The sequence below is a fragment of the Vulpes vulpes genome, chromosome 5 (assembly GCF_048418805.1).
Source record: "Vulpes vulpes isolate BD-2025 chromosome 5, VulVul3, whole genome shotgun sequence".
Classification (NCBI taxonomy): Eukaryota; Metazoa; Chordata; class Mammalia; order Carnivora; family Canidae; genus Vulpes; species Vulpes vulpes.
Genome location: NC_132784.1, coordinates 66,617,929 through 66,629,095, shown reverse-complemented (window position 1 = coordinate 66,629,095; position 11,167 = coordinate 66,617,929). Strand labels below are relative to the sequence as shown.

General features: G+C 57.0%; 2 protein-coding genes across 3 annotated transcripts; one reads left to right on the top strand and one right to left on the bottom strand.

The window, feature by feature from the left end:
• Window positions 1-745: 745 nt before the first annotated feature.
• Window positions 746-4,724, top strand: LOC112924172 (double C2-like domain-containing protein gamma). 2 transcript variants are annotated; one of them, XM_026004269.2, is made up of 11 exons: window positions 746-851; window positions 958-1,343; window positions 1,515-1,594; window positions 1,669-1,740; window positions 1,958-2,067; window positions 2,160-2,295; window positions 2,427-2,480; window positions 3,744-3,895; window positions 3,993-4,074; window positions 4,238-4,334; window positions 4,409-4,724. In XM_026004269.2, the coding sequence occupies exons 2-11, from the start codon at window positions 1,094-1,096 to the stop codon at window positions 4,537-4,539; spliced, it is 1,164 nt and encodes a 387-aa protein (XP_025860054.1). In that variant the 5' UTR covers window positions 746-851; window positions 958-1,093; the 3' UTR covers window positions 4,540-4,724. The 2 variants fall into 2 exon arrangements, with proteins under 2 accessions (XP_025860054.1, XP_072614614.1); XM_072758513.1 differs by lacking the exon at window positions 746-851 and having other exon boundaries at window positions 883-1,343.
• Window positions 4,725-5,107: 383 nt separating this feature from the next.
• Window positions 5,108-10,746, bottom strand: NDUFV1 (NADH:ubiquinone oxidoreductase core subunit V1). Its single transcript, XM_026004270.2, has 10 exons — window positions 10,504-10,746; window positions 9,353-9,435; window positions 9,104-9,274; window positions 7,986-8,169; window positions 6,992-7,181; window positions 6,394-6,606; window positions 6,049-6,215; window positions 5,728-5,809; window positions 5,355-5,500; window positions 5,108-5,267 (listed from the first exon to the last, which is right to left on the bottom strand). The coding sequence occupies exons 1-10, from the start codon at window positions 10,573-10,575 to the stop codon at window positions 5,181-5,183; spliced, it is 1,395 nt and encodes a 464-aa protein (XP_025860055.1). The 5' UTR covers window positions 10,576-10,746; the 3' UTR covers window positions 5,108-5,180.
• Between the last annotated feature and the right edge of the window lie 421 nt (window positions 10,747-11,167).

Genomic DNA, 11,167 nt, shown 5'->3' with positions numbered 1-11,167 from the left:
ATCAGCCAATTCTCCTGCAGAGTGACCTTGACACCAAAAGTGGGCAAGAGCAGGCCAGGGCAAAGGGCAAAGGAGGGAAGTTGGGGCAGAAAGAGTAGCACATGTGCAAAGGTTGGGGTGTTCAAGGACACAAGATTAGCAGTGTGGGGGTGGGGAGGGGCCCCCCTCACTCAGGGGCCACCCTGGGGTGTCAAGGGAACCCGCTTCAGTGGTAGGTTAGGATTTTGTTCCAGGCTGGGAAAGCAGCACAGGGTGTTGAAGTGATGTGATTCCTGTTTGAAAAAGCTTGAGCTGCAAGAGGCCCAGGCTACAGATGCCCTCCCCTTGGAGTCCTCTCCCTGGGCGCCCTTCCCCACTCCACAGGAGCCCTGTCACCTCACCTCCCACACACCCCCTCTACACCTCCTGAAGTGTCCCCCACACCGCGTGCTCCCTCCCCCTGCACCCCTCCTGCCTCACCTACACCTTCCTTCATGGGCCCCTCCCACCACCCTCACACTTCACACCCCGTGTCACCACTGGCCCTCCAGACTCCTCACCTGGGAGCAGGGCGCATGATGATGGTAAAAATAACCGTGACAGTGTGTGAAACAGGGTGAGGGAGGTGGGAGGCTGAGCCCCTGCACTAAAGGGAACCTAGGGGTTGAGGGCAGAGAGGTGCCAGCCACCCGAGCCCTGGAGATGAGCTCGGAGCCCCGCCCCTTCCCCCCCCCCCCCCCCCCCCCCCCCCCCCCCCCCCCCGCTTCCCCACCAGCTCTGGGAGGCCCTTTGCTCACCCTCTTGCTCTAAACGGGCACCTCAGTCTGGCTTATACTCCGCGAACCAAAGCAGGTGGAGGAGCTCACAGAGTGGTGAGTAGCTGCCGGCCTAACTGCCAGCAGACTGGGGTCCCCCTTCGGGCCATAGCCCCCACTTCTCCCCTGCCCCACCTACTCTGATCCTGCACTTTGTCCTCAGGTCCTGGCTGCCATTCCAGACCCCACTCAGAACCCTCGGGGATGCCTCTCCACTCAGGTTCCTTGGCCCGCTGCATTCCCCCTGTCTCCAGTCCGCAGGGGCTCCTCTGAGTCCCTTCCCCCATGCCCAAGCCCCCATGGCAGGCATGGTGGCAGTGAGCCGGGGGCGGCCACCACGGGTCAGCATGCAGGAGCACATGGCCATTGATGTGAGCCCCGGCCCTATCCGGCCCATCCACCTCATTTCCGACTATTTCCCACATTTCTACCCCTTTACTAAGCACAGCCTGCCCACCCTAGACCCACACCCTGCAGTGACCCCTGCCATACACTCTTCACCCCAGCTGCAGCCTGACCCAGAGCCGGAAGGAGATTCAGACGACAGCAGTGAGTGGGGGCAGGGAACAAGGGGAGCACTCCTGGCCTAGCTCCCCAGGGATAGGGTTTGAGGCAACCCAGGCATCCGACCCAGGAGGAGCTGGGCAGGAGGCATGGTGCCATTTGGGGGGTAGGGTGGGGTTGAGGTAGGAGCTGACCCTGCCTGCTACCTGCCATTAGCTGCCCTGGGAACCCTCGAGTTCACGCTTCTTTTTGATGCGGACAACAGCGCCCTGCACTGCACGGCTCACCGTGCCAAGGTGAGGATGGGGGCAGGGGTCTATGGGCCAAGAGCCTGGGCCACAGGCCTATCCCACATTCATTCTTTTCTCAGGGGCTCAAGCCACCGGCCTCAGGCTCTGTGGACACCTATGTCAAAGCCAATCTGCTGCCAGGGACCAGCAAGGTAAGGGTGAGACCCAGGCCCCTACTGGTGCCCCCTGGCCACACCCCAGCCTAGAATGCCCATCTGGCCCTGCTGTGTCCCTCCCGACAAAGCCTAGACATCAGGCATGGAGCTCCCCATCACTGGCTTGTGCAACTGGAGGCCTACCAGGGAGGGGGGCTGGGGTGGGGCCCCAGGCCCAAGGAGGCCCTAATCCAGCATTCTACCTGGCCCCCAGGCCAGCCAGCTTCGGACCCGCACAGTTCGGGGCACAAGGGGCCCTGTCTGGGAGGAGACACTCACCTATCATGGCTTTACCTGCCAGGATGCTGGGCGGAAGACTCTGCGGTGAGGAATGGGCCTGGGCCACAAGGGGGCAAGGATGAGGTAGGGGGTGGGGGGAAGCTGACCTGGCTAGGTCTGACCTGAGTGGCTACCAGGCTGTGTGTGTGTGAGGACCCACGGCTGCGGCGACGGCGGCGGGCGCCTCCCCTGGGGGAGCTGCGGGTACCCCTGAGGAAGCTGGTGCCCAACCGAGCCAGGAGCTTTGATGTGTGTCTGGAGAAGCGGAAGCTGGTGAGTGGGGCTGGTACAGGTTGGGGTATAGGGACTAGGATCCTGTGGTGGGGAAGCTGGAAAGGGAACGGGGTTGGGGGGGTACTCTGGGCAATATCTGGCCAAGTTGACCAGGCTCTTTGCTCTTTCAGACCAAGAGGCCCAAGAGCCTGGACACAGCCCGTGGCATGTCTCTGTATGAGGAGGTGGGTAGGGCGGTGGGACCAAGCAGGGATTGGGGGGGGGGGTCAACCTGGGAGCCCAGACAGATGTGCATCAGGAAGGGCCTCAGGTGGGCTGAGGGGGTAGATCGAGGCCCAAGTGGGCCTGGGGACACTGAGAAGCCATCTCCTTCACAGGCCCTAGCATTCATATGCCCTGGGAACAGGCAGACCCCAGTGCCTGGACGGGGAGACTCCCTGGCTAGGGCAACTGAGAGCAGCCACTGGGCACTGGGACAAGCAGAGCCCTCAGGAGGCAGAGACATAGGCCACGTAGAAGCAGAGGCTGCAACTGGTGGGTTCTGTCTGTGGCCCAAGTTGGGAGGGCAGGTCAAGGTCCAGGAGAGAATGGACAGCAGATGGGGCTCTCTGGCTTCTAGGTTGACCCCTAAGCATTGTAGGTACCACTCCTGGGGCTTGTATCCCTACACAGGGGCTACAAGAGGCAGAGATGACTGCAAGAGGCTCCATGCCAAAGACCAAAGGCATGGCCAGAACCCCCCCCCCCCCACCCCCAGCTCAGCGGAGTGAGGGCCCTGCAAGGCTCAGGGCAGGCCCTCTCCAGCTCCTCTAGGTGGTTAGGGCCAGGTGCTGCTGCCCTGCCCCCTGGTGGGGCTGCAAGTTGCTGCACCTGCCAATTAGCCAAGGCCAGGCTGGCAAGTCCCACCCAGGTGGGGCAGGCACTCTGAGACACACACTTCCTGTCCGAGACCCCACACACTGAAGCATCACTGTGCATGGCAGGTGTTTATGGAATACTCCCTTACTGAGAAAATGTAAGCAAGGTGGTTGGGCTTTATCTGAACTGAATCCTACCTTAAGTATGGGAGAAACACATTTTTCCCGGGCATCCTCCCCAAGACCTCACCAGGGGCTGAGGGTGGCAAAGGACATTCAGAATCTGGTCCCCTGGGTGGTGGGGGGTGAAGAGGGTGGTAAGAGGTCATCTAGGAAGCTCTTAGCATGTTTGTGCCACTCAGACTCCAGCGCCCTTCCCCTCAGTGACAAAGATGGCCTGACCTCACCAGTAATATGGCCTGAGCAAGCCCCTCCCCTTCACAGGCCCTGGAGGGTACAGCGTGGATCTGGAAGCTCCCTTCCAGGGCACCAGGCCAGTGACTATTTTTGGAAACTGAATCATGACATTAAATTGTTGGCCCCTGATTTCTTGAGTTGTTACATTCAGGCTGACACTGGTGGGTATGCAGGCTTGTGGTTGCACCTGGCTGACCACAGCCTACCCTGCAGGATGAGGTGGAGGCGGCAGGGGAGGAGCGGGGGCGCATCCTGCTATCACTGTGCTACAGCTCTCAGCAGGGCGGCTTGCTGGTAGGTGTGCTGCGTTGCGCCCACCTTGCCCCCATGGATGCCAATGGCTATTCGGACCCCTTTGTTCGCCTGTGAGTATAAGTGGGTGGAAGGGCAGGTGGACAGTGGGGGTTCCCTAGAGCCCTTCTCCGGGGCCACACCTAACCTGATCCCATCCTTCCCAACCAGTTTCCTGCATCCAAATGTGGGGAAGAGATCTAAATACAAGACCAGTGTTAGGAAGAAGACCCTGAACCCTGAGTTCAATGAGGTAGGCCAAGGCCAGGTGGAGGCAGTCTTCCAGGGTTAGGGAGGTCAATGTTCTCTCAGCCAGAAAGCATAGGCCCCCTCTAACCTGAGCAACTCACCTGTTTCTGAGTCTATAAAGGACTCAAGGCCCCTTCCTTCCTGCCTTTCTGCCCCCTTCCCTGCAGGAATTCTTCTATGCAGGCCCAAGGGAGGAGCTGGCCCAGAAGACACTACTGGTGTCTGTATGGGACTATGACCTGGGTACAGCTGACGACTTCATTGGTGAGAATGTGAGGAAGCGGGGGGAGGGGCCCAATGGGCTCCCACATGGCTCCTGACTTCTGTCCCCCAACCAGGTGGGGTCCAGCTGAGTAGCCAGGCCGGTGGGGAATGTCAGCAACACTGGTGTGAATGCCTGGGCCGCAGTGACTGCCGACTGGAGCTGTGGCACCCGCTGGACGGTGCGCCCCTCCAGCTCAGCGACTAGAAGTGGTACCCAGCCTGTTCCTGCCTACCACCCTCCCCCAAACTGACCCATAGAGCTGGGAGGACCTGGAGCTGCCCCACCCACCGTGCCCAGCCCCACATCAAATTGTTTGCTTTCTTATCCCCCTTTCAGATTCACCCCCCTGCCTACCATAAAGCAAGAATAAACCTTCAAATCAGACCAAACAGAGCCTGTTCTTTTCCCTGCCCATCACCTCTGCCCTGTGCAGACTGGGCCCCGTTCTTGCTCCCATCCTCGAGAGGCCCCCACTGGGCCAGGTCCAGGTCTGAACCCCAGGCCACTGCCTTCCCCTCGCCATACTGGGAAAGGCCCCTGTACCTGCCCCTGCTAGCTGCACTGAGGGATGGGTGCTCAAGATGGTCTGGGACAGACCGACTCACAGGAAGCCAAGGTGTGGATTCATGACATGACCCTGAGCTGACCTATCCTTCCATCAAGTGGGGTCCAAGTAGGGTATGGGAAGCCTCTAATCCTGTCTGGTAAACAGACCGCCATGAGTCATGGGCTACAGTGGCAAAGTGAACAGCAAGGCCACAGAACAGATGCATCAGGAGAGTGGGCAGCACATGCTTTATTGTCCAGCCATCTGGACAGATGGACTTCGGTGCAGGGCATCGAGCTCAGGAGGTAGCTTGCCTGGCCTGGTGCTGCTGGGCAAACCTCTGCATTCGTTCCTCAAGCTCTGGCCGAAAATGGCGGATCAGGCCCTAGAGGCAGGTAGGAGACACCATGAAGCAGAGCTGAATATCTCAGCACCCCCCCACCCCAGTGCCCACAAGCAGGGCAATGAGTACCTGCACAGGCCAGGCGGCTCCATCGCCCAGGGCACAAATGGTATGGCCCTCTATCTGTTTGCTGATCTCCCAAAGGGAGTCGATCTCGGCTGGCCGGGCATCCCCCCTCACAAAGCGGGCCATCACCTTGTTCATCCAGTCCACACCTGCAGCCATGGCAGTAAGAGAGAGCCCAATGATCTCCAGCCAGGGTGTAGGGAATAGCACTCCAAGGCTGTAGGCCATGGGAAGGGCAAGGCCAAGAGAAACTACAGCTGGCTGGGAAGCAGCAGCTATACATTCAGTGTCCAGAGCCCACCCAACCTTTGCCCCGTGCCTGACCCAGGCCTAGGCGAGCCAGAGAAGAAGTCCCCACCCTGCCCAGGGAGCTTACCCTCGCGGCATGGAGTACACTGGCCACAGCTCTCGTGCTTGTAGAACTCAATAAGGCGGGCAATGGCTTTCACAATATCTGTCTGGGGTGACAAGAGAATGAGCAGGCTCCTAGGCCGGAGCCTCAGACCTTTAGTAGCACACCCTGATTCCAGCAATCTTCTGGCCACCTCCTCCACTCCCCCTATCCACTGGCACTGCCCAGACCCCAACAGGCATTCCCTCTGGCCACAGGACCTGGGATCCAAGAGCTGGCAAGAGTTCTCAGGAAGCCCAGGGAGGGGTACCGTACCACTGGGTGGGGAGCATAGGCAGCCCTTACCGAGCGATCCATGACAATCACAGCAGCTGTGCCCAGGCCTGTCTGTGCTTGTACCAGCGCATCAAAATCCATCAGCACTGTCTCACACACCGACTTGGGGATCAGTGGTGTGGATGAGCCGCCGGGGATCACAGCAAGGAGATTGTCCCAGCCACCTGTGACACCCCCTGGGACCACAGTCAGTTCCCCAAAGGATGGATGATCAGGGCTGGGACCAGCATAGCTGCCTAGTCCTGAGCCCACGACCTTTGTCCGCCCCTGCCCAGCACTGCCTCATGAGGCCCTCCCTGGCTTTCTCCACGAACATCCTGCCCCACTTCTGCCCCAGTTGGCCCCAGGCCTCACCAGCATGTTTTTCAATCAGTTCCTTCAGGGGTACAGACATCTCCTCCTCCACGGTGCAAGGGTGGTTGACATGGCCAGAGATATTGAACAGTTTGGTGCCAGAGTTACGTTCACGACCAAAGCTGGCAAACCAAGCACCCCCACGGCGGCAGATGGTGGGGGACACAGCCACTGTCTCCACGTTGGCCACGGTTGTGGGACAGCCAAACACTCCTGTGGAGGAATGGGATGAGGGACTGGTGGCCACCAGAGGGTGGTCAGGTTTCCTAGCAGTGGGTCTGTCCCAGGGTCCTGCTCTGTGATCCAGTCCCCCTTCACTCTTTTGTCATTCCCATCCCCGACTGGATCCCAAACTCCCAACATACACTGCAATGCCTTTTCATCTCTCTCCCCCTAGTCCCTAGAGGACTGGAGAGGACCCAAGTGTCTGACATGGGGGCTGAGGCAGGATGAGGGACTGCTGTCACCACCTTACTCAGCATCTGGCCCCAAATCCAGAAAGTGCTCAGAAATTCCCTAAGAAAGGCCACTGGGCACCTGATGCCCGATGAGATTCCACAGGACACAGCACAAGGCTCAGGTTCAGGCCGAGTCTTACCCACGTCGGCAGGGAATGGCGGCTTCAGGCGGGGCTTGCCCTGCTTGCCCTCAATGGACTCGATGAGTGCTGTCTCCTCCCCACAGATGTAGGCTCCGGCCCCACGCACAACAAACACATCAAAATCATAGCCAGAGCCACAGGCATTCTTGCCGATCAGACCAGCCTCGTAGGCCTCTCGAATGGCCACCTGTGGGACAAGAGTGTGAGGGTGCCACTCCCACCAGCCCGAGAACACTGTGTGGTGGGGAGGGGAACAGACCAAGGGAGCCCATGTTCATAAAAGTCTGGGAGAAAGCTCCTCTTGAACATGAGCAGAGGATGCTCTGGAAGGTGGGGATTTTACAATGTGTAATTGTAATAACATTTAACAAATTCTCCAACTACATGTATTTTTAAAAGAAAGGCTGAGGAAATAATGAAGATTTTAATAAGCACTTTCCTACAGATAGTGGATCTGTGGGAGGTTTTCTTGTGTGTATGTATGTGTGTGCTTTCCTATCTTTATAAAGAGCAAATATTACTTCTGCAGTAGAGGTTGATTTTTAAATATGTAGCAATAACACTTATACATAATGCTACTTTGTGCCAGGCGCTGTCCCAGGTGCTGTTTCTGCATCCCTCGTGTAAGAGCCTAATAGAATGGAGTGAGACTCTGGCCCTGGACCAGTCACTACAGGCGCCACTGAGCTCAGAATTACTGAAATGACCCCTTGACCCTTCTGCAGGAAAAATACCTGCGAGCCAACCCTGCCCCAGGAGTCATGGAGGCCTGAAAGCCTCTCAAGTTGAGGCTCTGGAACATACAGAAAGAGCCCAGAGGAGGCTTTGGGGGCCATGTCCTATTTACAATGCATGCAGCAGTGGCAACTACTCTTCAGTTCAACCCCAAACAGACCAGGTGCTAAAATCTAAGAACAACTATGGCAGTAAGCAAGCACGTGAGTGCACACCCAGCACCCTCCCTTCTGTGGATGCCACTCCCCTTTCCCACCTGCAGATTGGAAGCCTCATTGTAGAATTCCCCTCGGATGTAGATGTAGGCAGCACGGGCGCCCATGGCCCGGCCCCCAACTAGGCAGCCTTCCACTAGCTTGTGGGGATCGTGGCGCATGATCTCCCGGTCCTTGCAGGTGCCCGGCTCACCCTCGTCTGCATTCACGACTAGATACTTGGGCCTGTGGGTGCCAGCACATTGGTGAGGCTACAGGGCCACCAGGGCTGGGCCTTCAACTACATGCCACCCCACTCCACCCAAGGAAGCCTCAGAGATGGTCTCCTCTGATAGCCGATCTCTAGCAGTCCTCCCAACAGTCCTAGGGGCTCTGCTTGCTCACCATCAATGACAGCAAGCTCACTGCTTGTTACATCCTTGGGAGACTATGACCACGGGAAAGGTCTTTGTTCTGCTCAGTCCACATGTTTCCTTGTGCTTTCCCAAGAGCCCAAATTCTGCTCTTGGTCACCAAGAACCTTCCTGAACCTCTGCCACACCTCTGGGGTCAAAAGGAGGTAAAGTAGCTGACATTTATCATTTGCTTTCTATCTGCCAACCAATTTAAGGGCCAAGAGCTATATGAACACTATATCTTAATCCCTGAAAAATAGAAAATCCACTTATAAAAATAAAACTGAGTTCAAAAAGACCAGGAGATAGCACAAAGCCTTATAATTAGAAGGCAGGGGATCCCTAGGTGGCTCAGCCTGGTGGTTTAGTGACTGCCTTTGGCCCAGGGCGTGATCCTGGAGTCCCAGGATCGAGTCCCACATCGGGTTCCCTGCATGGAGCCTGCTTCTCCCTCTGCCCATGTCTCTGCCCCTCTCTCTCTCTCTCTCATGAATAAATAAATAAAATCTTTAAAAAAATAATAAAAATAAAAAAAATAATTAGAAAGCAGGATTGATCAATATGTCCGCATGAGTCAAAATCTTGTGTTGATTCTGCTATCCCTGAGGAAGACCAGAGAGAACTGACTTTCACCTACTTAAGCTCTGGTGAGGTTCTCTCATTCATTCACTTTTAGTTTCAGAGGAAACAGTCCCAGGGCCCAGGTAAGCCATAGCAACCCCCACGTTTCTCCTGCAACCCCATCTCTGCCTCCCTACACACACCTGCCATCTGAAGGCTTATTCATGAAGCTCCACTTCAGGCCAGTGGGAAAGCCAGCACCACCACGGCCCCGCAAGCCGGATGTCTTGACCTCACCCAGGATCCAGTCAGGGCCCTTCAGCAAGATCTCCTTTGTCTTGTACCAGTCACCCCGACTCTGGGCACCTTTCAGCCTGGACAGTGAGGAAGGCATTAAAGGGGAGGCCTTGCTCCAGGACCACAGAGCTAAGGGCACCATCTCATCATCTCACCTCCAGTCATGGCGGCCATACAGGTTGGTGAAGATCCGGTCTTCATCCTTCAGCGAGCCAAATGAGGTTTTCTTGGGTGCTGTCTGAGGACACAAAGAGTCAGGAGGCTCAGCACAGTTCTGGGGTCATGAAGGGCCAAGCCAAAGGTTACAGATTCTTCAGTTCCCCTGATTAGATGGGGCTGGGCGGAAGAGATGGTAAGGGCCTATGCCTCAGAACCCTTCATAGCATCAAAGCTACCACCAATTAATAGGCACTTCCTGCTTAGTAGGCATTAGGCTAAGTATTTGACATCCAAAATCCCATTTCATCCTCATAACCCTGAGACACGAATGACTTCCTCTGTTTTACAGAGGAGGAAACTGAGGCTAAGAACAAACAGAACTTATGGAAGGGCACACAACCAAAAGCACTAGCTGGAATTTGAACTCCGGTCTGTCATGGTCAAAGCCCATACCTGAACCACAGCACCTTACTACCTCCCTGAGCCCAATGTCAAGTATCCATTCACTTGCCTGGCCGTCCTGCTGGACCAAAGCTTGGTCAGACCGGGGTCTTATATTAATAACTCTGCTGGAAACAGAATGTGCTTACTGATGCAAAAGAAACACTTCACTGGGGCTGGGATACAAAGGTGATGGAGGGCGACCCACTTGAGATAAGACTGATGAGAAGTGGGGTCTGGAATCCACATGGCCAAGTGGCGAGCACCCCAGGTGAGGGCACCCCAGACTCCCACCCCCTTTAAAGTCACTACAGGGAGCAGAGCGCTGGATGGGCCTTCAAGAGACGTACATCCTCCCCAAAGCTTCTTTTCTGCAGCTGTAAAATGAGGACAATGACACCTTTACACTGTATAAGGCCATGCGAAGGAAGGAAGGAGACAAGGGCGCTTCTCCACCTGCAAAATTTTCTACTATGTCGCCCGGCTGTTAAATGGGGAAGCCAAGGAGCCGGAGGAATGGGGAGTCAGCCTTCCATAGGGACCCATTCCCTCTACATCCAGGCCGGAGCGGCAACCTTCCTGCCGGGCTGGGGAAATGAGGAGGTTCTCCGGAAGGGACTACAAAGCCAAGGGATGGCGCGCGCAGAGGCACTGCAGCGAGACCCGACCCGGGGACACCCCTGGCCGGAGCCAGGCCGGGTCTCACCGTGTCGCCGCTGAAACGCACAGACACCCGAGGGGGGAGCGACTTGCTGAGCAGCCGCCGTGCCCCCAGCATCACGGTAGACAGTTCAGTCACCTCCCGCTGTCACCTTCACAGCTCCGAGGCTGAGGAACCGGCGCTCCCGAGACGCTAGGCGGCGCACAGGAAAAACGTCACGCGCCCCGGCTCCGGTTGCGCGCGCAAGCTGCCCTGCGCCTCTATCGCCTCGCCCCGGTCTCCGCTTCCTCGTAGGAGGGCGGAGAGGCCAAAGTGGCCTCTCTGGCGCGGGGGCTGCTGGGAAATGTAGTCCCGTTGGCTTCCGGGTCCGCTTTTCTCTCTCTAGGGGGTGGCGCTTAGTTTCTAGTTTCCTTGCTCACTTCCGGACCCCAGACTTTCAAACCCCAAGTAAACAAACGTTGCAAGATGCCTTCTAATGGGTTCTGGTGTTTCCCACTTTCTCCAGGTTCTTCATTTAGTGCGCACCTGTTTATGCACAAGTGTATGCTGGGAGAAGAAATCAGGCTGGTGACGGCCCTACGAACTCCAGGACCCTGTTGTCACTATTTTGTCCTCAGCTCCCCGACCCCAGTCTGGGCACTGCTGGGCTCAGGGAGGTATTGCTTATCAGGGGCAGAGAGCAGGGACAGTTCCAGAGGCAAGCAGGGGA